Source organism: Wickerhamomyces ciferrii, contig 00008, assembly GCF_000313485.1.
Source record: "Wickerhamomyces ciferrii WGS project CAIF00000000 data, strain NRRL Y-1031 F-60-10, contig 00008, whole genome shotgun sequence".
In the NCBI taxonomy this organism is placed as follows: domain Eukaryota; kingdom Fungi; phylum Ascomycota; class Saccharomycetes; order Phaffomycetales; family Wickerhamomycetaceae; genus Hansenula; species Hansenula ciferrii.
In genome coordinates this window covers 338-25312 of record NW_011887732.1, presented here as the reverse complement: position 1 = coordinate 25312, position 24975 = coordinate 338, and the positions used below count along the sequence as shown (strand labels likewise).

Sequence of the window (24975 nt, the reverse complement as noted above, 5' to 3'; positions counted from 1 at the left end):
TCAACTTAACGTTCTTCAAGTGTTGCGTGTTGTTATTTGAATCCCTTATTCTCTGGGGAAAAAATACTTTCTTTCATATAATCCGACTTAACTCACGTGTACAATTCCCTCGATTTTGGGACAACTTACGCGCGCTTCCCAAAAAGGACATTTAATTACAAGCAAATTTCTATAATGAATACCTTACTTTGATCAAAAACTGCACATTTAGATCTTCAATTAAAGACTGGGGGAAATGAGCTCACCTTTCGTAATTGCTGCTATACGGGATGTGGCACCCACTTTATCTGAACCGTATCCACAAGAGTTGAGAAGGCTTATAGATAGTCTTTATGACTACTCAAAATTTAAAATCAGTTTAAGTCAAAATGAAGAAATTGCAAGATATCATATATGTGCAATTTTGGCAATTGAACGATTAAAACCACAATTCAACTTTCAAGATCCTGTGTTAGATAAAGCACCTGTGCCCACAAAAATGGTTGCTCAACTTTTAAATATTTTTCAAAATCATTTCCAAGTGAAAAGTTCAAAACCTACACCAGTTTCAACTCCAAAGAAAAAAATAGATGATAAAAAACTTAAAGTTCCCACACCTAGCCCTTCACCTTCCAAAAGGAAACCAGGTCGTCCTCCAGGATCACCAAATAAATTGACACTAAGGCAAAAATTGGAGAAGGCTTCGGGTGATAAAAGTACTAGCTCTTCTAATTCTACACCACAAAACTCACCAAAGAAACAAATTATCAGTGATGAATTTCTACAGAAAACTCCTAAGAAGAATACACAGTCACAGCCTAACACACCAACCAAAAGCATACTAAAATTTAACGGGAATAAAACTGGACCAACTTCAAATTATTCATCTCCTACAAAATACATGAAACTTTTATCAGCTAGTGAAATCACAGCATTATGCAACAAATTCCAACTAGATACTGATGTCACACAGAATATAATAGAAACATTTAAACAATATTGCAGAAAAGTATCCAACGAATGGATTCTACTTTGTGGTCTCATAATAAACTGTTATTTCGTCATTCATCATAAAGTTATAAATGAACAACTTGGTTCCAAGACAAGTACAATTAAAGCTATGTTTTCCTTACAAAACGGTGGACTTATGCTGGAACAAGTCAACACAAGTGTCAATATCGCACATAATCTCATAGCATACAACAAATGGTTCAAGCAGCTCAAGATTAAGCATGGAGTATCGCTTGAATCCCAATCTATTGCATCGACTACTGGGAACATGATTTCCCCAGAAGTCCAATTCCATTCTGCTCAAAAGCAAAAAGCCTACCATGATTGGCTCCAGAAAATTAAAACCGAACTGATCCAAAAGTCTCTTGACTCCAGTTCCAACACTTCTGCAAACACATTTCTATAGAAACCGTCTCCTAATTAATTAATGAAGAATGATAAATTTCAAATTTAAGATCTTTTGAATTTTCTTTATATTGTAGTGTCCCAACCGGACTAGAGCTGTGGTAAGTGCAACATAACTGAAAAGTTTTGATCCCGAAGCAAAATCTTGAATAACCTTTATTAAGTATATGATTCTACCAAAAAAAAATATTGTTTTGTTGAAGTTCCAGCTAGCAGCTAAAATCTACTAAAGCAAAAATAAAAAACTATAAAGACTTTTAAATTTAGTCTGCTTTTTTTGCTTATCTCAAACTTGCTAGTAAAAGATTGTGTATGAATAGGTGTCTACCTTACAAACATTTTTCAACCTTTTTCAGACACAATTATTTGAAATTTGGTACTGTTAGATCTCTATTATATACATCTCAATCCCAATACAACAAAAGATTAATAAGTTCAACTGGACAGTTCTCAAGATCTAATATTTTATATAAAATGTCAACAACTAATCATAAAAGAAATTTATCCACAGAAAATTTGAATGGTTCAAATAAAAGAGTTAACCTTGAAGGTCAACAGAATCAAGATATTTCCATAGATCAAGATATTTCAATAGGTTCACCAGACTCCACATCAAATGATATAGAATCAATCCCAGTGATATCGGAGGCTCTTACAAATGGTAAATGGCATGATACTATAAATAAAGTTGTTAAAAGTGTTGTTTCTATTCATTTTGCTCAAACTGCTAGTTTTGATTGTGATCCTGCTATTGTTAGTGAAGCTACAGGTTTTGTTGTTGATTCAGAAAGAGGTATTATTTTAACAAATAGACATGTTGTTGGTGCTGGTCCTTTTTGGGGTTATGCAATCTTTGATAATCATGAAGAAGCTGTTGTGAAACCAATTTATAGAGATCCAGTTCATGATTTTGGGTTTTTAAAATTTGATCCAAAAAATATCAAATATATGGAAGTTCAATCTTTAGAATTAAAACCTGATTTAGCAAAAGTTGGTACAGAAATTAGAGTTGTGGGTAATGACGCTGGTGAAAAATTATCAATTTTAGCTGGGTTTATCAGTAGAATTGATCGTAATACCCCAGAATACGGTGGGTTAACTTATAATGATTTCAACACAGAATATATACAAGCAGCTGCCAGTGCATCTGGTGGTTCAAGTGGTTCTCCAGTTGTGAATGTTGATGGGTATGCTGTCGCCTTACAAGCCGGTGGTTCAACTGAAGCTTCAACTGATTTTTTCTTACCAGTATATCGTGTATTAAGAGCTTTAAAATGTATTCAAGAAAGTTTACCTGTAACTAGAGGTACTATTCAAACACAATGGATGTTAAGACCATTTGAAGAATGTCGTCGTTTAGGTCTTTCTGATGAAGCTGAAAAAAGAGCACGTGAAAAATTCCCAGAAATTATAGGGTTATTAGTTGCTGAAGTTATATTACCTGAAGGTCCTGCTGATCAAAAAATTAAAGAAGGTGATACATTAATTTCAATTAATGGTATTGAAATTTCAAATTTTATTAAAGTTGATGATATATTAGATTCACATGTTGGTGAAGAAGTTGAAATTATTTTACAAAGAGGAGGAGAAGATATAATTGTTAAATGTGATGTTGGTAATTTACATGATATAACACTAAGTAGGTATCTGGAAGTTGGTGGTGCCTCTTTCAATGATATGAGTTATCAAATGGCAAGAATTTATGCAATCCCAGTGAAAGGTGTTTTCATTAATAATGCTACAGGTTCTTTCTTTTTAGATAAACAAGAAACTACAGGTTGGGTTATTGATACAATTAATGATGTTGATATTCCAAACTTAGATAAATTTATTGAAGTTATGAAATCAATTCCAGATAGATCAAGAGTTTCAATGCAATTCCGTCATATTTCTGATTTACATTCACCACATAATTCAACTATTTATGTTGATCGTCATTGGTGTACAAGTTTTAGATTAGCAACAAGAAATGATGAAACAGGATTATGGGATTTTACTGAATTAGGTGATGCATTACCACCTGTTCCACAAAGTCCAAGAGCTGTTAAATTTATTGATATACCAATTGATCAACCAGGTTGTGCTCAATTAAGTAGAAGTTTGGTACTTGTTACATCAACTATTCATATTCCTGTTGATGCATTCCCAGCTATTAGAAAAAGACAACATGGTCTTGTGATTGATGCTTCCAAAGGTTTAGTCATTGTTTCTAGAAATGTTGTTCCACATGATTGTTTAGATGTACATGTTGTTGTTGCAGAATCAGTTATTATACCAGCTAGAGTTAAATTTTTACATCCAACTCAAAATTTTGCAATTATTCAATATGATCCATCATTAATTAAAACTGAAGTTTTAACTCCAAAATTTAGTGATGTTCCATTGAAAAGAGGTGATAAGGCAACTTTTGTTGGTTATAATTATAATTCAAGAGTTGTTACATCAGAAACTAAAGTTACTGATATTGCATCAATTAATGTTCCACGTCATGTTTTATCACCACGTTATAGAGGTTCTAATTTAGAATCTGTTGCATTTGATACTAATTTAGTTTCGCAATGTGGATCAGGTGTTTTAGCAGATTCTGATGGTACAATTAGAGCTTTATGGATGTCATTTTTAGGTGAAGGTGGTAAAGATTCTGATACAATTTATAAAATGGGTATTGATATAACTGAATTAACTCCATTTATTAAAGATTTCACTGAAGGTATTGATCCAATTGTTAAGATTGTTGATGCAGAATTTTTTGGATTATCATTAGTTCAAGCAAGAATTAGAGGAGTTTCAGATGAATGGATTGAAAAAATTGAAAATTCAGGTAAAGATAGATTACAATTTTTAGCTGTATCAAGAGTTTCAGTTCCAGCTGTTAATCAACCAAAATCTAATTTAGAACCTGGTGATATTGTTTTATCAATTGATAATAAACCAGTTTATAGTATAACTGATATTACAGCTAAAAGTACCAAAAATGAATTAAATTTCAAAATTGTTAGAAGAAGACAAGAAATTGAAGTTTTAGTTCCAACAGTTGAAATTAAACCAACAGATCATTTAGTTTTTTGGTGTGGTGCGGTTTTACAAGAACCTCATCATGCAGTTCGTCAATCCATGTTAAATTTACCAAGTCAAGTTTATGTTACAAATAGAATGCAAGGTTCACCAGCACGTCATTATGGTATTAGTTCAACAAATTTTATAACACATGTTAATGGTATTCCAACCCCAACATTAGATAAATTTGTTGAAGTTGTTAGACAAATTGGAGATAACACATATTGTAAATTAAGATTAGTTTCATTTGATAATGTACCATTTGCAATTTCAATCAAGACTAATTATCATTATTTCCCAACAGGAGAATTGAAAAGAGACACTAAATTGAACAATTGGTTCGATATTGAATATGATGTAAAGAATAAAGAAAGTAAAGTTTCACATATTTGATATATTTATATAATAATTAAAAGCATTTACATTTAGTATCAAGATCTGTAGTTTAAAATCTTACAAATTTTTTAAAATAATATTAAATAAAAACCGTTGTTCCTCTATTTATTATAATATACCAAACTAAGATGCCAAAATTGTTTTATATGTACATGTTTCTTGATTTTTTGTCTTTCTGATCTTGAGTCGATATATATATTTATATTCATGAAATCATTAATGATAAGGTAGTAATTTTTTTAATCTTTTAGTATGAGATTTATGATTTGCAGTTTTACCACTTAAACCTTTTAATAAACTTTTACTCCAACCAGCGTTACCATGACTTCTTCCAGCTTTACCCTAAATTAAGTAGTTAGTATTGAAATTTATAGCACAAATTATAGTTCAACATACTCTTTTATAACCTGAAGCTGTTTTTCTCCATCTTTTAGCAGCACCTTTATGAGTTTTCAATAAACCTCTAGTTATTATAGTTGAAGGTTGTTGAACAGCAGTAGGACCAGCCCTTATAATAGAAAATGCTGGACGCACTAGATTGAAAAGGCCAAACATATTCTAATAAATAAAGTAAACAAAAAACCGTGTATCAAAAAATCAGTCTTGTTGATATCTTTGACATTGTCATTTAAATGTTTTGTACTGATCTTTTTTTTTTCACCAACGAAGGAAATTATCAACACTTTTGGTACGCGCAGTAATATCACGTGAATGAATTATCAATTTATTACTCTGAATCTGATTCTGAAGAGGAATAACCAGTTAAGAGGTTGGTATTTGTTGGTTGTGGTTTGTTGGTATCATGTGGTTTCACTAGGGGAGTTGTTTTGGTGTTTGTATCTTGTTTTGTTGTTGTTTTAGAATTAGATTTCTGTGTCAATTTTAATTTAGTACTTGACTTTTTAGGAATATCAAAATCAGGAATAATTGGATTGGAAATGGGTTGTGCTTTGGTCATTTGTTTCTTTCTGTAGATGAATTGTTAGTACTGAATCATCATGACTGATTTGTACTTTACTTACTTTGTAAATTCTTCTAATTCTTCATCCAATTGACGTTTACGTTCCATTTCTTTAGCTTCTTTTTCACGTTGTAATTGATTATAAAATTCCAATTCTCTTGCATCAATCTTATGAGATTGGTTTTTCGCCTTCACTTTATCCTCATATGCCTTTTCTTTCGCTATATAATTAGCTTTCATCTGATCATATAAGGAAGGTGTTTCTTCTGCTTCTTTCTCTGTTGCAAATTTATTAGCAGCTTCATTTTCTGATTTTTGAAGAGATTTTAAATCACTTTTACCTTCTGGAATGAACCTGGACATTGGGATTGGAATTGGTAGTTGATCTTGGGTTCAATTGTTGATTGTATTGTAATATAATAGTATATAGTGGATAGTATAGTTCTTGATAATAGATTTATCAATAGTATAATACTTAAAATCTTTTGTTTATATACATCTCCATGGGCTTCGTAACCTTTCCTTTTATGTCAAAACATTAATATATTATACTCTATACACAAATTATAATAATTATAAATAAATATCTATACTTAAACTTGTTCTTCCTCCTCTTCTTCCTCATCACTTATTATGAATTCATCTAAAATTTCTTGTTTACTTCTTTTATTATCATGAATTGGCCAATTGATAGAACTTTTTTTAGTTCCAGTTAAAGTAACTGAACAACCATAACATATATCAATTGGGAATTTTTCACTATTTTCTAATTCTAATAAATCTTCTTTATTTGCTTCTTTCCATTCATTCAATGATTCAAATTCCAATTCATTTTCAGGTTCAATAGATTCATTAAAAGTTATAGCTCTTAACCAATTCATTGGATCATTATAAATTTTACCTTTACAAATTGAACAATTTTTATGGTCATATTTCTTAATAGGCTCAACTAATTTTGAACCTGTTTTAACCACTGTTGATACAATATTATCATATTCAGTATCAACATATGTATAATAATCACCAACAATTTCGTTTATAGTTTTCTGTTTAACCATTAATTTATCAGTTTTTTCTTTCGGTATCAAGATTAAATTTGAAATTTCTTGTAAATTAATAAATATATTAATTTCATTTTGTGAAATATCACGTAAAGGATGTAAATGTTCAATTTCAAAATCTTCATTATATTTTTCAATTCCATCTGTTAAATTTAAAAAAATTTCTGCACCACGACCTTTAACAGTTAATGAAATAACTTCTTCAGCTAATCTTGACATATTATGACCCCATATTATAGTTTTACAATCATTAACATATGCGAAATTTTTAATTAATTCCTTTTTAATAATTTGAATTAAATCATGTTTTGAAGCTCTATTTGGAGTAACATCTAATATTTCTTTTATTGAAGTTATTGAACTTAAATCTTTTGGAATTTTAAAACTTGTAAAATCTTTAAATAATGTAATTTTATTTAATAATTTTTTATTATTAATGAATGAATTTATATCAATTTTTTTGAAAATAATTTGAAATTTTGATAATTCATATAGAATTTCCAATGATTTATATATTTCATTAACATTATTTTCATATGGATTAATTGAAGAATCATCAATAAATATAATTAATAATTTAAAACCTAATTTAGCTCTTGGATTTCTTAATTGTTCTTTATATAATGAAATTAAAATATCTAATAAAACAATAGATGAAGGACCAAATGAAATAGGGAATAATACAGTTTCTGGAGTAAAATCATCACCAAACTTAACTTTAAATTTATCATGACCCATTTGTTTTCTTTGTTTCCCACTAATAAATCTTATAAAACATGATCTAATCTATGGTTAGTCTTTTTCTTCTCGGTGTTGTAATAATAGTGTCAAACTCACTTGCAAAAAACTTCTTTTCTGGATGAAGTAACAGCATCTTCCTTTTTACATCTGGAACATAGTCCAAGATCTATACTTTCTGTTTTTGATGGCATATTTTCAATAAACAAAAGTATAAATCTAGTATAAATCTATATAAATTAAATCAATGAGTATTAAAAAAAATCTTGAACCGTTTAAAAAAAAATGACAGAAAATTTCCCGCGAAAATCAAGAAAAGAAAAGAAATCAATTTGTCTCGATATAAACTATTAGCAAGTGATCTATTAAACAAAAGTTATAAGGTATATTGGTTGATATTGTTATCTTTATACTATATTAATTGTTAAATTATTTGGTATCATAATGTCAGAAGTTCCAAAAGACTCTTCAAAAACTGATTCAAAAACTGATTCAAAAACCACTCCTAAAGTTGATCCAAATATTCAACAAGAAGTTGATAAAGTAAATTTTACTCAGGGTTCAATTAATGAATATAAATTTTATCCAGATAATCCAACATCAGAATATAATATTCAAAATTTTGCAAATAAAGGACCATCAAAATTTTATGATCCATGTTCACAAACTTCTGCAATGAGTATTAAATGTCTTGAACAAAATAATTTTGATAGAAGTATGTGTACTGAATATTTTAAAGCTTATAGAGAATGTAAAAAAGAATGGATGGCAAGAAGAAGAGGTGATAAAATGACTGATAGAGCATGGTAAAAGAGAAGCGTGGTGTGGTGATTATATGTAAATAGAATGGGATATCATGTATAAAGTATAATTAATGAATTATGAATTATATAATGTTACGAATGAGTGTTATTTAATCACTTTATATGTATTAATTCAATAAAATTATTTATAAAACTTTGCCCCCAATATATAAATCAACCTTTATACTATAATAATAATCCAAAAAAATAGGTAAACACACAATTAAAACAATCTTATTCTTCTTTACTTTCTCCAAATGTCAATATATGATATGATAATAATCCAAAAAACAAACAAAAACTAGTAATAACATTAACCAAAAAGAACCACCATCCAATCCAAAATAAAGAAAATATAAAATTCAAAATATAAAACAAATCACACAACTTCATAATTAAAAAACAATATAAAACTTAATGTCAAAACTAGTTAAAACCTTTAATAAACTTTTTCTTATCCACTTCTTTAAACTTAAAAACTTTTTTGTATATCATAAATAAACATTAAAAACTTGGAGAATTAATAACTTTTTCTTCTTTATCTTCATCTTCCTTCTCAGCAAAACTTTAAACTTGGTGAAACATATTTTTTACATTTCATTGATAATTTAATAACTTCTTCATTATTTGAATAATTATTAAATTTTAAATCATCTTCATTTAAATGATGATTACCATTATGATTATTATTTAAATAATCTTCAATAATTGATTTTTGTCTACCTTGAGTGGAAATCAATTCAATATCACCAGTTTTCCTATCAACACAACCTAATAAAATTGGTTGTTTATCTTCTTCATCTTCTTGTATATCATTATCAATGAAAATTTTAATTAATATATAATTTTCTTGTAATTTTGTTAAACATTTATTACAATTTAAAATTGAAATTAAATCATTAATTTTTAAATTTTTAAAAGGTTTTAAAAATTTCCATTTTTGTAATTGTTTTTTAATGATACAATCATTATAAATTAATTTTAAATTTTCATTTGATCTAAAATTTTCATCATTTGAATTCAAGTTAATATCATTATTTATAAAATTTGAATTAAATCTTAAATCTTTTTTTTCAAAATCAATAATTTCACCAATAAAATTAAATGAATTCATATTATTATTTGATATAATTTTATTATCATTTGGTGCAATTTCTGATAACCAATGATTCATTAAATATAAATGTTCAAAATGGAAATTACCTTTAATTAAATGTTCATTATAATTAATTGAAATAAATGATAAATTAAAAGGGATTTCATTTGGTTTTGAGTTTTTTAAATTGAATATAAAACCAGATTTTATAAATGAACATGGTTGACATCTTGTTATTGGGAATTGGAACTCATCAAATGGTTTATGATCATCATCTATATGTCTTTTTTTGGAATTTCCAATTTGATAATCATTATATAATTTACCCTTTTCTCTTCTATATTTCAAAAATTCATTAAATTTTAAATTTAAATTTGTTGATCTTGATAAATTTATTGGTATTGAATGATCATAATGATTTTGAAATAAAGGATTTCTTAAATTTCTTTGATGATTTTGTTGTTCCAAGATTTGTTCATGATTTAAATCATTATATAAAGATTGTGAAGATAATCTATTTATATCATTTAAGAAATTAAAAGTTGAAGCATTATTGTTGTTATTATTACTATGATTTCTATTGGTATTTTGATTCTGTATTGTATGAGATTCATTTGAATTTGCAAAAGATGGATTAATTAATTGATGATGATTAAAATTTGATTGAGGTTGAATAACTCTTCTTAATATAGAATTATTTAAATGAATAGAATCATTTGTAAAAGTTGAATAAGAAACATTACCAGTATCTCTATTAACACTTAACGTAGAAGATCTTGAAGGTAAATCTTGATTAAAATTTCCTCTTCTATATAAATGACGAGGAGGTAAAGGAGCAGTGTTGTGGATGTCATTATTATCATGATTATCTCTTTGAGGATGAATTGGTGGAGGAGGTAAAGGAGTTAACATTGCTCTTTGAAATCTATCATTATTTGAATATTGTAATGGATATTGTAAAGGATAATGATTTTGAATTTGATCTTGATTTGAAATCATATTATAATCAGGATAATGTGTATGGGGGAGTTGTTGTTGTTGATGATTTGTATGATCTATATGATCTATATGATTATAATGAATGTTTTCATTTGAATCTATATGATTATCTTGATTTATATTTATATTTGCAGTATTAATACCTTGATTTATGGGCCGCATTTCAGATTGCCTATGAATGGGCATAGTGGATGTACTATTTGTGTGTACTATTGTATGTACTATTGTAACAGATGTAACAGTTGTATCAGTTATAGTATGGTTATACTTGTAATATAGTTGATGATATGATGGCAAATATAATATAAAAGTAATAAGAATAAGAATACATAAGGATATTTAACTGACGATATAACCACTACTATAAAAATTACGCGAATGCTTTAATATGAGAATCTTTAAGAGACTAAAAAAAACGAGAAGATTTAAAATTAACGGGTAAAAATGCCCTGTTGCGCTTACCGGCGTTTAAAATGAATATCTTTGATTATGTAATTGGTTATGTAATAGTCACGTGAGTATTGTATTATGTAATGCATTACATCATCATCATCAATATATAAATGCAATATAACCCTACTCAGCGGTTAATTCATTATTTAGTTCATTTGTTTACTATTCAATTATCTGTTGTTTAGTTTTGTTGTTGTTTCTATTGTTTGCTATTGATTTACTCAATTACGTATCCACAGAATATTCTAGTAATCACAATACTGACAATTACTAGTGCAATCAATGTACAGGGGGCAATTCTAACCAATAGCAATCAAACAACCACAACAACTAGATTGCTATTTAAGCCATTATGTAACATCATCACATCATCATATCAATTAATGGCTATACTTTCCTATATAAATACTCTACAATATCCTCTTTTCTTGTTATATTGATTGTTATTCTTTCTACATCAACAATTGATACAATTGATTATTATATTACAACAACAATTACAACATGTCTGATTTAGGTAGAAAAGATTTCTCTGATAAAGTTCAAGAAAAATTAACTCCACAACAAGAAAAATCTGCTTTACAACAAGGTAAAGAACAATTAACTTCAGCAACTGATAAAGTTGCTCAAAATTTACAACCAAATGAAGCAAAATCTGATACTCAAAAATTTGGTGATGCTATTCAAAAAGGTCATGATGATGCAAAAGCTCAATCAGGTCCAACTTTAACTGAACAAGTTACTCAACAAGCTGGTGAATATGTTGAAGTTGCAAAAGATCAATTAAATAATGCTGCTGAATATGTTGCAAATACTTTAACTGGTGCTAAAGAATCTGCTAATGCAAGTGTTGATTCAAGTGCTGGTAGTAAAGGTGTTTAATCGAGACGTCAGTCGAGATTAAATCAAATCAATTAGTTATCAATTAACTATATGCTACAAGACTATCATCTGCTATTATATCTGCTATTATGTTTTGATTTTTATATTATAAAGAATAAATGAATATACGATTATGATTATTATTAAGTGATTAAGTAACTATGATGTAACCAATTTCTGTGGTATCTATCAATTATGTACAATCTAATTTTATGGAAACAATAAGACGTAAGATAACACCATGTATTTAATTAGCATATGGCTATACTTGATACTTATTATTATGTACGTATATTGTGTATATTGTGTATACTAAAGTTATAATAACCTGTTTAATATATGTACTTTACTTTTATGGTTAATTTAAGAATGATTATCTAGTACCAAGTATATTTGCTTATAATTGCTTAGTCAGCATTGAATATTGGGTACTTATTTGAACATGATATATTTCATTTATTTAATACAAAACTATATGATTTTGATAGCTTTAAATACTTCCAATCTTTTATAAATTATTATTATATTATTAAAACTGTGTAATTCAAAGAAAATTAAAAAATTTAGAAATTTTCAAATACTTTAATTTTAAAATAAAAATAAAAATTATAAGGTTAATAATATTTTTGAAATTTTAAAATCTGAAAACTTTTTATGGAAAATTGTATTAAAAATAGTACAACTATAAACTAGATATTAATTAGATCAGATCTAGTAGGTAATATAATATGCATTCTACCAAAACTTAGCTTAAAATTGAGGTTTATATTAAATTTTTGGGGATTGATTACGTAATATATTTAACCCCATATAAATGCAGTATTGTATTAATAGCTTGAACTTTTATATAAATTTTATTGTAGTACAGTAGGTTTGAGTTTACTAATATATATTATTAAACTTGAAATTGAAAAAATAGAATATAAGGGTTAATTGTTGTGACCTGGATGATCATAGCTTAAACAATTGCACTATATAATCACTACAATGTACTACAATTAATCATTAAAAACAATATCAATTATTATTAGCTATTAAATTAAATTAGAAAAAATATCAAAACATATATAATCAATATATATATTAGAATTAAATTGTCAATGTCTAAACAGAATCTTGACCAGTTGGTAAACGTTCAACATTTGTAATTTGTGCCTTTTCAGCTAATTCATCACCACTTCCAGCTTCAAGAACACTACCACCATGTTGATGACCCAATTCTTTTGAAAATTTATTTTCTGTTGGTTTAAAGCCTTTAGATTGCCATGCACGAGGAATTGTTTCATATAATTCATCAACACTTTCCAATGATAAACCTTTAGTTTCATAAACAAAGAAATATGCAAAAAAGAAACAAAGGAAATTACATCCACCCCAAATGAAAAACACTTTAACACCTAACCTTGCTGATCCATCAACATCATCAACTAAATATGGTGTTGCATATGCTATAGCAAAATTCCATAACCAATTTGATGCAACAGACATTGCAACTGATTTTGCTCTAGTTCTTAATGGGAAAATTTCACCACAAACAACCCAAGCTAAACAACCCCATGTTGAAGCAAAAAATGATATAAATATACATGTAAATGCAATTAATGCTTTATTACTTGAATCTGATGATGCTGCAACACCAATTATTGCAACTAATAACTCAGAAACACACATCCCAGCAGCACCAATCATTAATAAAGTTCTACGACCAAGAACTTCAATAAGTAAAATACCAGGAATTGTCATAAAGACATTAACAATATTTGTTGCAACTTGAATTAAAAATTCATTTTCAATACCAGAATTTTTGAAAAAAGTTGTACCAAAATAAAAAATAAAATTTATACCAGTTAATTGTTGGAAAGCTTGAATGAAAACACCTGTAAATAATCTTTTTAATTGATGATTTTTAGTTTTAAAACAATCTAACCAACCACTTTTACCATGTAAATTTTCAAATTCAAAATTTGCAATAATTTCACCCAATTCATCAGTTAAAGCAGGATGATCAATTGGTAATCTTCTAATCTTGGATAATGATGCTGCAGCTTCATCATTACGACCTTTTGAAACATAAAATCTTGGAGTTTCAGGTAAAAAAATCATACCAGTTGTAATAATTAAAGACCATAAAAATTGAATAGCAATTGGAACTCTATATGAAGCAGTATTATCAATCTTATGAGTCCCCTGGTTAATAATTGCAGCTAAAAATAATCCAATTGTAATTGCAAATTGATAAACTGCAGTAATAGCACCACGAATCCATTTAGGAACAGTTTCAGCTTGATATAATGGGATACAAGCAGAAATAATACCAACACCTAATCCTGCAAAGACTCTACCAGCAACTAATAAATTAATATTTGTTGCAGCAGTTTGTAAAATTATACCAAAATTGAAAACAATTGCAGAACCAATAATTAAAGTCCAACGACGACCTATAGTATCAGATAATAATGGAGCACCCAAGGCACCGAAAAATGTACCAACTGATAAAATTGAAACAATTAATGAATGTTCACTTGATGAAAATACACCTTCTTCACCATTTAAACCTGGATTATCTTCAGGAAAAGTTTTCAAGACATATGGCATTGCTAAAATACCAGACTAAAAGAGTGTTAGTGGAATTATCTTTAATAAATAGAATATGTTACTTACTATAGTACCAGTATCATAACCAAATAAAACACCACCTAAAGCAGCAAATAATCCAATAAGGATAGCTAAAGTGGTTGAACCTTCAGTTTTTTCATCAAAATTGATATATTTTCTAACAAGTCTATTATTTTCTAACCCCATATTGAAATTAATGAATAATAAAGAAATTGTTGATTGAATAAACAAAATAGGTGATGATTTTCATATGATTAAAGGATTTATAAGATTATTTATATACATATTTGATATTATTTAAAGCATTTCCCCATTTCTAATGATGCCTTATGAATTGTTGAACTGTTAATTTTTTGTTTAGTGTTATTTGTCCAGATTTTATCTATATGGTTTAATATTTTCTATGTATAAACAACACGTCCAAAATTTCTTTAGATACCAAATTAACGTTTTAAAGTTTGAATGTGGAGTGGCTTAAAGAAAAGATTTACGATTGAAAGACGTCTCTTAATTTTGAAATCGATTGGTTTTATTGGTTTATTTTTAGGGGTTTGAATCGAGATTGACGTAGATGCTTTAAACCTCCAGGACATCAGGGGTACTATCATGCAACTTGAACTAAACTGCTTTCACTTACTTCCTTTTTGGCGAAATGATTAAGGCATTTTGAATACAAACATAACCCGTTTATTAATGTGGATAATAATATTTAGTGTATAGGGATCATGGGTTTATCCTTATTTCTAATTATTCCATATAATGATCTGATAGTAACTGTACAGGGTTTTGTCTCCTGAATATCATTCCCCAATCTATAATTTAAAATGACTGTTATTTATCGTAAAAAGAATGAAATTATACGAAAGATTTACAAACATTTACCAAATTACCAATACATCATTACCTGGGAATTGTCCTAAAGTTTTGGGGTATACATAATCGATAATATACCGAGACATAATTAAAGTTTGGTGACATTTGCACATTTGCTTTAATTTGTCCGATTTCTAAGGATCATTCACCAGTTGCTCTTAAATTATCTCAAACAATCAACAATAAACAAGAATATTAATCCATTGTCCAGTCATTAAAGAGTCATTCATGTCTTGTGAATCGCTAATAATTGTTGCGAATATATGGGGTTCGAATTTCGGACTAATTTTACGATGGATCGACCAATTAACTTGAGTTCACAAATCGAGATTTGATACAGGACTAATACTAATACCACTCAAACACTTGAACAACATTATAAATACACCTCCTCTTGTTATTAATACAAACTCCTTGTCTTTTAGTCTTTTTAGTCTTTGTGGTGGTAATTGGTAAATATCCTAAAATGACAGAAATAGTGTCAGTATTACTTATGTAATCTTCCAGAATTGAAAAAAATTAGTAAACCCGATGAGCTTAGTACAACTATGGCTTATCGAGAAAACCGTTGAAAAGATATTACTTACTTTTTATAACATCTCAAAAAATTTTTATGAATAGATTTGGTAAATTTATTTGCAAAATGTCAACAAAAGCTGAAGTTCAAACTTTCAAAACTGAAATATTACCAGTTTCTAAATCAGCTATACATTTTGATTCAAATGATCAATTAACAATAAATGATGAATCTACTGAAAAAAATTTATTAAAAGCTGCTAAAATATTATCTTCTTCAGATCAAGTTGTTGCATTCCCATCAGAAACTGTATATGGCTTAGGTGGATCTTCATTTAATGATGAATCTATAAAAAATATATATAAAGCTAAAAACAGACCTGCTGATAATCCATTAATAACTCATATATCATCAATATCACAAATTAATTCATTCTTCAATTTAGAAATACCTGAAATTTATAAACCATTAATTAAAGAATTTTGGCCTGGTCCATTAACAATTTTATTACCAATAAATAATAATGATAATCAAAATAAATTATCAAAATTAACTACTGCAAATCAACCAACTTTTGCAGTTCGTTTACCTTCACATCCAATAGCAAGAGCTTTAATACATCTAAGTCAAGTTCCAATAGCTGCTCCATCTGCAAATGCTTCAACAAGACCTTCTCCAACTTTAGCACAACATGTATATCATGATTTACAAGGTAAAATACCTTTAATCTTGGATGGAGGTGCTTCAAATGTTGGTGTTGAATCAACAGTTATAGATGGGTTAAGTAATCCTCCAATGTTATTAAGACCTGGTGGTGTTAGTCTTGAAGAAATTAAAAAAATTGGTGGTAAAAATTGGGAAAATATTCAAGTTGCTAAAAAAATAAGTGATCCAAATGAACCTGTTAAAACTCCTGGTATGAAATATAAACATTATTCTCCAACTGCAAAAGTTATATTAGTTAATAATGAAGAAACTATAAAGAAATATATAAGTGAAAATTCTCTTGAAGATAAAAAAATTGCTTTATTAACTACACAATTTTTCCAAGGAAATAAATTTAATGGTATAGTGGATCATTTAGGTAAATCAAAAGAAGAAATTTCTTCAAATCTTTTTTCATTTTTAAGAAAAATTGATGAATTAGGTGTTGATTTAATCTTTGTTGAAAGTGTTGATGAAAAAAATGAAGGTTTAGCCATTATGAATAGATTAAATAAAGCTGCATCTGAAACTATATAGACTTAATCATAAATTCATGTTAATATTAATAGAGTACCTACATTGATGATTGTAATATATATAATATATAATCTTTATTTTATTTTCTTTTCTTATTTTTATTTTGTCTATAAATAATGCCATTGAATGCTTTTCTCTAATCATCATATCCACATCTTTCATTCACTTTATTTCAATTTTTTAAACAACTGAATAAACATCACGACGTTGTCTTGAAAAATATTTCTTTGCTTCATCAAATATGAAAACTGAACTTGAAATAAATGTTAAAAATACTAAATCACTAAAATAAAGTGCTTCTGTTTGGAAAATTGATTGGAAAAATGGTATATAAATTGCACATAATTGACCTAATAATGATCCAATAACTGCAAAATTAAACATTTGATTTGTAAATCCTAATTCAAATATAGATTTTGTAGAATGACGACAACTTAATGCATTGAACATATCAAATAAAACAAAACATGTAAATGTCATTGTTGTATCTCTTGCTGTAACTTCATTATCTTGTGTCATTTCTTTAATATAAACATAAATTGTACCAACAATAACAAAAATTGCATTTGATAATAATCTTTTAAATAATTCTTCTGTTAAAATTCTTGCATCTCTTTTTCTTGGTGGTTTATTCATAACTTCATGATCAACTGGTTCAACACCTAATGATTGAGCTGGTGGTCCATCCATTAAAATATTAATCCATAAAATTTGCATTGCATTTAAAGGATTTGGTAATCTGAAAAATGTAGCAATTGCAATTAATGATAATGCTGCAACACTTGTTGATAATTGGAAAGTTAAGAAATTTTGAATATTATTGAAAATACCTTTACCTTCTTCAATTGCATTTAAAATAACACTAAAATCATCATTTGTTAAAACCATATCTGAAGCTTCTTTTGCAACATCTGTACCCATTTTACCCATACTAATACCAATATCTGCTAATTTTAATGCAGGTGCATCATTAACACCATCACCAGTCATAGCAACAACATCACCACGTCTTTGTAAAGCACGAACAATTTGAACTTTTTGTTCAGGTGTAGTTCTTGCGAAAACTGAAACTGATGAAATAATTTGTGATAAAGATTCTTCACTTAATTGTTCTAATTTATCACCACTAATAACAGATTTTTCTGTATCATTAACATTCATACCAATTTCTTTAGCAATTTGAACAGCTGTAGTTACAGAATCACCAGTAATCATAATAACATGAACACCACCATGAACTAGTCTTTCAATAGCATTTTTAACACTTGGTCTTGGAGGATCTTTCATTGCAATTAATCCATCAAAAATTAAATCTTCAGGTTGTTCTTTGAAAAGTTTATTATTATGAGCAAATGCTAAGACTCTAAGACCTTTTAAAGCTAATTTATGTGCAGCTTCATGAATTTTGTTATGTAAATCTGAAGTTAATTTTTCAACTTTATTTTCTTTTGTAATATAATGTGTTGATCTTTCTAAAATTCTTTCAACAGCACCTTTAGCATAAGTTTCATGTTTTGATAAATCTCCACTATTAACAGTTAAAGCCATGAATTTTCTTAGAGATGAAAATGGTAATTCTTTTGTACGAGATCTTGTATTTCTAATATCTTCTAATTCAAATGATGATAAAGCTTCTAAAAGTGCAATATCAGTTGCATTACCAACAAATTTAGCAGCTTCTTGAGAATATTTAGCATTATTACAAATATTTGCAGTTTCTAAAGTTTGTTTAACATCATCAGTTAAATATTGTTTTAATGAAGCACCTTTGTTAATTTGTTTATCAACAGTTAAACTTTCAGAATTCATATCAATTGTCCAAACTTTTTTAACAGTCATATGATTTTGAGTTAAAGTACCAGTTTTATCACTACAAATAACATTAACTGAACCTAAAGTTTCCACACTTGGTAATCTTTTAACAATTGCCTTATGACGGGCCATTCTTAAAACACCAAGAGCTAATGTAACAGTAACAATGATTGGTAAACCTTCAGGGATAGCAGCAACAGCTAAAGACACTGAAACTTGAAACATTTCTAACCATGAACGACCTTGGAAAATACCAATTAAACAAATAATACCAATGACAATAAAACTAACAATTGATAAATCTTTACCTAATTTATCCATTGTATTTTGTAATGGAGTTTTTGGTTTTTCAATATCATTCATCATTTCGAAAACGGAACCAAATGCAGTTTTATGACCAGTACCAACAACTATACCTGAACCATTACCATCACGAACTAAAGTACCCATATAGGCAATACAATCACGTTCAGTTAATGGAACACCATTTTGAGTTTTTGGAACAACAGGATCAGTTTTCTTATGAACAGGTTCGGTTTCACCAGTTAAATTACTTTCATCAATTTGCAAATCAACAGCTTGAGTTAATCTAATATCAGCAGGGATTCTATCACCGATGTCAAAATGAACTAAATCACCTGGAACCAATTGAGATGCCAAGACATCAGAAGTTGAACCATTTCTAATTAAATGAGCCTCAGCAGGAACTAATTTGTTTAAAGCTTCCAAGGATTGTTCGGATCTATATTCTTGAACGAATCCCACAGTGACCACAATGACAATTGCCAATGTAATTGAAACTGAATCATCGATATTACCCATAAAGAAACTGATTGCAGCAGAACCAATCAATAATAATATAAGTGGATCTTGATAAAAAGTTTTAAGAAATTTTATAGCTAAATGTTCTTCTTCTTCACCCGATAGTTCATTAAGACCATGTAAACCTCTTCTTTGAGTGACTTCATGGACAGATGTTAAACCTGAATGTAAATCTGTACGTAGTTTTGATACTGTATCTTCAATTGATAATGTACTATATTCCAATGATGGTGATGAATCTTGTGAAGGAGATGCAGCCCTTACAGGAGCGTTCATCTCTATATCATATGGATTATCAGAAGCCTTTGTGTATGACATTATATGGGATGTATGTGAATTGTTGAAATAGCGATGTTCAAATCACTAGGTAATATATGAATAATAATGATATGGGTGTTTGATGAATTGAAAGAAAAAGCGATTAATGAGTGGCAATTATGGTGATACCAATATAATAGCAAGTGTCAATAAAATTGAATTGAATGTAAACTCTTTTGAAAAATGAGCAGATATGAATTGAACCAGAGCTTATCTATCTAGTCCGATATGTTTCTTTTAACCCACGAGTACAGCCAACAAATATGAAAAGATCTAGATTGGAAAAACTGAGACTTTCACTGAATAACTTGAATAGCTTGAATAATATGAGCAGCCAGTGGATACCTAACACACTCTGACACTTCTATCAGTCTTCACAATCTCCAGATTAGCAACAGATCAGATCAACAACCGCTTAAAAGAACACGATAATTGTTTTTTGTTTTTCAAAATTTTGATCGGAAAATCAAAAGCGCGAAGAAAATTGAAAAAATCAGTCGCGAATAAGAAAAAAAAAACTTATAAGGAAAAATTACCACTGGTGTCAAAACTACTATTGTTCTTTGTTCAAATCAGCATTGATAAATGATAGATTGATTCCAATGTATGCAAAGCCGCTTTGAGACCACTCGTCTAGGGATAGTGAGCATTCTTTTTTTGTTACTGACTAACTGGCGGTAATATTCTACTAATCCTTTTTAGTGAAAAAACCACAGAAGCAAAGTACCATATGGAGTTGGTGGTACTGGTTGATTTAAGCTATAAAGTTGAAGTGAATAACTGTACAAGTTACTAATAAATAGTGCCTATATAACAACTTCGCACCAGATGGATGTTGATAACAATACATTCTCTGAAAGTTGTCTATATTTGCAATCATATTTTTTTCCCATAATCATTATACGTTAATCTGTAGTTAATACTATAGGCGCAATTTAAAGCTACAACAATTTATTTTATTAACTTTTGAATGTATTTACATTTTTAAAAAACCAAATTTATGCTAAAAGACTAAAAATACACAGGAAATTTCTTCAATCTAACACCTTTATATAAAATTTCCTTAGCTTTCCCCCCATGATATTATATTGTATTATATGATTTGATCATTAAATTTCTATTTTGGTTCAACATTATAACGCATACGAATACCCATAGCTGCTAATTCTGAATCCAAATATTTCAAAACAAATGGAATTGCCACTGTTGTAGTATTATTACCACCAACAAATTTATTACCTTGACCATCTTCCCAAATACTTGATTCATCAGCTTGTGTTGATGTATGTTCAAATTTACTTGAACAATTACGACAACGTATAGTTGCTGCTGCACCAATTCTTGGAACTGATGTTTGTGTTGCTAATAATGAACCACAACCACGACAGATTGAAGTTTGAGTATAATCTGATGAATTTAATAAACGATCTTGTAATAAAAATGCTGTACCATGACCAATCAATGCATCACGTTCCATTTCACCAACACGAATACCACCAGATCTTTTACGACCTTTAACAGGTTGCATGGTTAATGAATTAACTGGACCTGTAGAACGAACTTGGAATTTATCATTAACCATATGTCTTAATCTTTGATAATAAACAACACCAATATAAATATCACATCTTAATTCTTCACCTGTAGCACCTGAATACATTGGTTCATTACCATGATAATTATAACCAGATTTTCTTAATTGTTCACCAAAATAATCTGCTGGTGTATCTGATTCACTAAATGTCCATGGTGTAGAATCTTGTGCAATACCATGTAATGCACCAGCTTTACCTGCAAGAGATTCAACAAACATACCAATAGTCATACGAGATGGGAAAGCATGTGGATTAATAATAACATCTGGTTGCATACCAGTTTCTGTAAATGGTAAATCAACAGTTGGCCATTTTCTTGAACAAACACCCTTTTGACCATGTCTTGATGAGAATTTATCACCAATTAATGGGGATCTTGTAATTCTATATTTAATTGTTAATTGTTGGAATTCTGAATCTCCATTATCATCACCTAATAATTTAACTTCTTCAATAAATGCACCTTCTGATGAATGATAAGTTTTAACTTTAGTTTTACCAACAGTTTCATCATAATATGCAACAATTGGATCACCTTCTTCAACTCTACCACCAATCATTGGTAACCCATCAGTATCCAAGAAATTTCTCCATTCTTTTGGCCATTCATCAGTACCAAAACCAAAATGTTGAGTAATTGGATCACCACGACGTCTTGATTGTGATAAATCAACTTTTTCAACTTTATAAACTGTACCATAACCAAAACCTCTTTCATCTGCAGATTTATTTATAATCATCGCATCATCCATATCATAACCTGTATAAGAAATAACCGCAACAACTGCATTAGTACCATTAGGGAAGTTATCCATACCATATTCATCATATAAATTAGCTTTAACAATTGGTGTTTGACCACTTTGTAATCTATATAATTTATTATCAGATCTATGAACTAATGCAACACCTGGAGTACCCATAGTTTGTTTACCCATTTGACATTGATACATATTTCTTGGAGATTGATTAAAATCTGAAAATGGTGTTAAATTTGCTAAAATTGATAAAATATTTGTTGGAGTAAATTCAACATGACTATGAACATTATTTTCAATTTCTTCTGGTGTAACTGCAACATCCATATAAACTTGTTCAAATGGACCAACAATATCTTGTTTATCTAATGGTAAATAACGAACTGGACGCATCATTCTTGAATGACCACCAAAAATATATAAACCTGGATATTGACCTTTTGCAGAAGGTGGAACATAACCAATTTCTAAATCTAATGGTAAACCATGTTTACCTTCAACTTTCCAGAATCTTAAAGTATCAGCAACAATCTTTGCTTGATCATGAGTAGTCCAACCAACAATTTTACCATCTAATTGAACACAAGCAACATTTGGACCTGCAGCGAAAACATGAGCTGGTGAAACACCTAATGCACTTAAAGCTTCAGGAACTTTTGAAACATCACTTGCTTGAGTAGAAATTGAACATTTATGAGCAAAATGGTTTAATAAACCACATGGAGAACCATCGGGAGTATGTACAGGACATAAGAAACCCCAAGATTCTGGTAATAATTTTCTAACTGTAGTAGTTTTCAATTGAGCAAAGAAAGAACCTCTATGAACCATTCTAAAATGAGAAATAAAACGATGGAAATTAATCTTTTCAGCAACAACGGTATAACCTGAAACTTGTTGTAAATCTAAACCAGATTGTGAAACTAAATTACCAGTTGAAAGGAAATATTGTAATTTTTGACCAATATTTTCATTAATTCTCATAAATACTCTTGACATATATTTTCTATCATTGAAATTTATTGCAATACCACGATTTATATCTGATTGAATTTGTAATCTAATATTATTTAAATATTCTTCAATTTTTTCTTTAATAATCATACCATAAAGGAAGCCACCTAATAAAACTTCTTGATGTTGAGTAGCATCTGGATTATCTGGTGAACAATCACCAGCAACTAAAGTATATAATTTTCTAATCATAAATAATAACATTCTAAATTTATCTCTATTTGAATCTAAATGTACAAGAACAATTCTTTTCAAAACTTCTTTACCAACTTCAACATCTGAAACATCAGGAGTTGCATTGAAAACAACTCTAAATTTATCACCAAGATAAGCTAAAGTTTCTTGATTTGAATGTAATTTATATGTTTTAAAAGATCTTAATAACAATTCTAAACGATCAGTTAAGAAAGAATTATCTAAATCTGAACCAACAATACCATCGAAAATTTCACGATCATTAGTTTCAACAAGTGCTTTTAAAATCATCATAACTGGAACTAAATATTCATTTTTTTTCCAAGAAAATCTAAAAGTAACATTACCATCATTTAAATAATGTAAAACATTTGTTTGAGAAGTTTGATCAGGTCTAACAGATCTTATTTGAATACCAAATTGAGAATATGAAGCACCTCTATTTGTGAAAGAAGGTCTAATGATAGCCATTGGATGATTACGACGTTGAACAATCAACATACGAATTAATTTTTCAATACCATTAACAATGAAATAACCACCTAATTCATCAGATTCTTCCTTTTGAGCAACTAATTGATCTGGTGATAATTTTTCTAAATGACATCTATTTGATTTTAACATAATTGGGATTTGACCAACTTCTCTAATTTCACTAACTTCTTCTTCATCATTAACAGACCAACAAACTTTGATTAATAATTTACCTCTATAAGAAACCATTCTTTCTCTTGCTTCAGATGGCCAAGTTCTTCTATCTATTGATAACTTATCATTATTTGGAACAGAAGGTTTAGCAAGTTGAACAGAATCAACTCTAATCTTTAATTTGTTACCTAATCTATCAACATCATTACTATCAAAGATTGTTTTGGTACCAATATCTTTAACACCCAAGTTTAATAACCCACCATCTGGACCTTCAGTTAATGCATTGAAAGAACCAACATGAGGTTTAACGGCTTCTTCTAATAATGGGTATGCAGATTTATCCTTTGGAGGATTTTGGAAACGTTTTTCACGTTCCAAAGTCTTGAAATGGGCTGTTCTGAACGGTTGAGGAGCACCCATGACTAACAATGTATTATAATTGTGTTCAACTATTCAGAAGAGTTGATTAATCTTAGTAATTCAAATAGATCTTTATACATGATTTCATATTTAAAATTTTTTTTTTTATCAGGTAAAGAAAAAAAAAAATATGTGTTACGTAATTCGCGCACAGTTGCTTATGTCATTGTGATGGCCGATGAGCTTTACCCGGATATATTCGGAGTTTGTATATAAACTACCAGGAGTTCATGGAAATTTGTTAACTACCAGGAGTTGATGGAACTTTGTTAAGTACCAGGAGTTCATGGAAATTTGTTTA

General features: G+C 28.7%; 12 protein-coding genes across 12 annotated transcripts; 5 read left to right on the top strand and 7 right to left on the bottom strand.

Moving 5' to 3' along the window:
* Window positions 1-235: 235 nt before the first annotated feature.
* On the top strand, window positions 236-1396 carry ORC6 (origin recognition complex subunit 6; the record flags this gene model as incomplete). The annotated part of the gene is made up of 1 exon (XM_011278876.1): window positions 236-1396. One exon carries the CDS (start codon window positions 236-238, stop codon window positions 1394-1396), a length of 1161 nt encoding a protein of 386 aa, XP_011277178.1.
* Window positions 1397-1869: 473 nt separating this feature from the next.
* NMA111 (Nma111p) lies at window positions 1870-4845 on the top strand (the record flags this gene model as incomplete). The annotated part of the gene is made up of 1 exon (XM_011278875.1): window positions 1870-4845. The coding sequence occupies one exon, from the start codon at window positions 1870-1872 to the stop codon at window positions 4843-4845; it is 2976 nt and encodes a 991-aa protein (XP_011277177.1).
* Window positions 4846-5575: 730 nt separating this feature from the next.
* Window positions 5576-5806, bottom strand: BN7_482 (uncharacterized protein; the record flags this gene model as incomplete). The annotated part of the gene is made up of 1 exon (XM_011278874.1): window positions 5576-5806. The coding sequence occupies one exon, from the start codon at window positions 5804-5806 to the stop codon at window positions 5576-5578; it is 231 nt and encodes a 76-aa protein (XP_011277176.1).
* Window positions 5807-5866: 60 nt separating this feature from the next.
* Window positions 5867-6172, bottom strand: FYV6 (Fyv6p; the record flags this gene model as incomplete). The annotated part of the gene is made up of 1 exon (XM_011278873.1): window positions 5867-6172. The coding sequence occupies one exon, from the start codon at window positions 6170-6172 to the stop codon at window positions 5867-5869; it is 306 nt and encodes a 101-aa protein (XP_011277175.1).
* Window positions 6173-6402: 230 nt separating this feature from the next.
* On the bottom strand, window positions 6403-7608 carry NCS2 (Ncs2p; the record flags this gene model as incomplete). Its single annotated transcript, XM_011278872.1, has 1 exon — window positions 6403-7608. The coding sequence occupies one exon, from the start codon at window positions 7606-7608 to the stop codon at window positions 6403-6405; it is 1206 nt and encodes a 401-aa protein (XP_011277174.1).
* A 444-nt stretch (window positions 7609-8052) lies between these two features.
* On the top strand, window positions 8053-8418 carry COX23 (Cox23p; the record flags this gene model as incomplete). The annotated part of the gene is made up of 1 exon (XM_011278871.1): window positions 8053-8418. One exon carries the CDS (start codon window positions 8053-8055, stop codon window positions 8416-8418), a length of 366 nt encoding a protein of 121 aa, XP_011277173.1.
* A 549-nt stretch (window positions 8419-8967) lies between these two features.
* BN7_478 (uncharacterized protein) lies at window positions 8968-10692 on the bottom strand (the record flags this gene model as incomplete). The annotated part of the gene is made up of 1 exon (XM_011278870.1): window positions 8968-10692. The coding sequence occupies one exon, from the start codon at window positions 10690-10692 to the stop codon at window positions 8968-8970; it is 1725 nt and encodes a 574-aa protein (XP_011277172.1).
* Window positions 10693-11463: 771 nt separating this feature from the next.
* BN7_477 (heat shock 9/12 family protein) lies at window positions 11464-11841 on the top strand (the record flags this gene model as incomplete). The annotated part of the gene is made up of 1 exon (XM_011278869.1): window positions 11464-11841. One exon carries the CDS (start codon window positions 11464-11466, stop codon window positions 11839-11841), a length of 378 nt encoding a protein of 125 aa, XP_011277171.1.
* Window positions 11842-12945: 1104 nt separating this feature from the next.
* On the bottom strand, window positions 12946-14643 carry BN7_476 (sugar porter family MFS transporter; the record flags this gene model as incomplete). The annotated part of the gene is made up of 2 exons (XM_011278868.1): window positions 12946-14438; window positions 14499-14643. 2 exons carry the CDS (start codon window positions 14641-14643, stop codon window positions 12946-12948), a joined length of 1638 nt encoding a protein of 545 aa, XP_011277170.1.
* A 1300-nt stretch (window positions 14644-15943) lies between these two features.
* SUA5 (threonylcarbamoyladenylate synthase) lies at window positions 15944-17089 on the top strand (the record flags this gene model as incomplete). Its single annotated transcript, XM_011278867.1, has 1 exon — window positions 15944-17089. The coding sequence occupies one exon, from the start codon at window positions 15944-15946 to the stop codon at window positions 17087-17089; it is 1146 nt and encodes a 381-aa protein (XP_011277169.1).
* A 180-nt stretch (window positions 17090-17269) lies between these two features.
* Window positions 17270-20041, bottom strand: PMR1 (Ca(2+)/Mn(2+)-transporting P-type ATPase PMR1; the record flags this gene model as incomplete). Its single annotated transcript, XM_011278866.1, has 1 exon — window positions 17270-20041. One exon carries the CDS (start codon window positions 20039-20041, stop codon window positions 17270-17272), a length of 2772 nt encoding a protein of 923 aa, XP_011277168.1.
* Window positions 20042-21158: 1117 nt separating this feature from the next.
* Window positions 21159-24674, bottom strand: RPA135 (DNA-directed RNA polymerase I core subunit RPA135; the record flags this gene model as incomplete). Its single annotated transcript, XM_011278865.1, has 1 exon — window positions 21159-24674. The coding sequence occupies one exon, from the start codon at window positions 24672-24674 to the stop codon at window positions 21159-21161; it is 3516 nt and encodes a 1171-aa protein (XP_011277167.1).
* Between the last annotated feature and the right edge of the window lie 301 nt (window positions 24675-24975).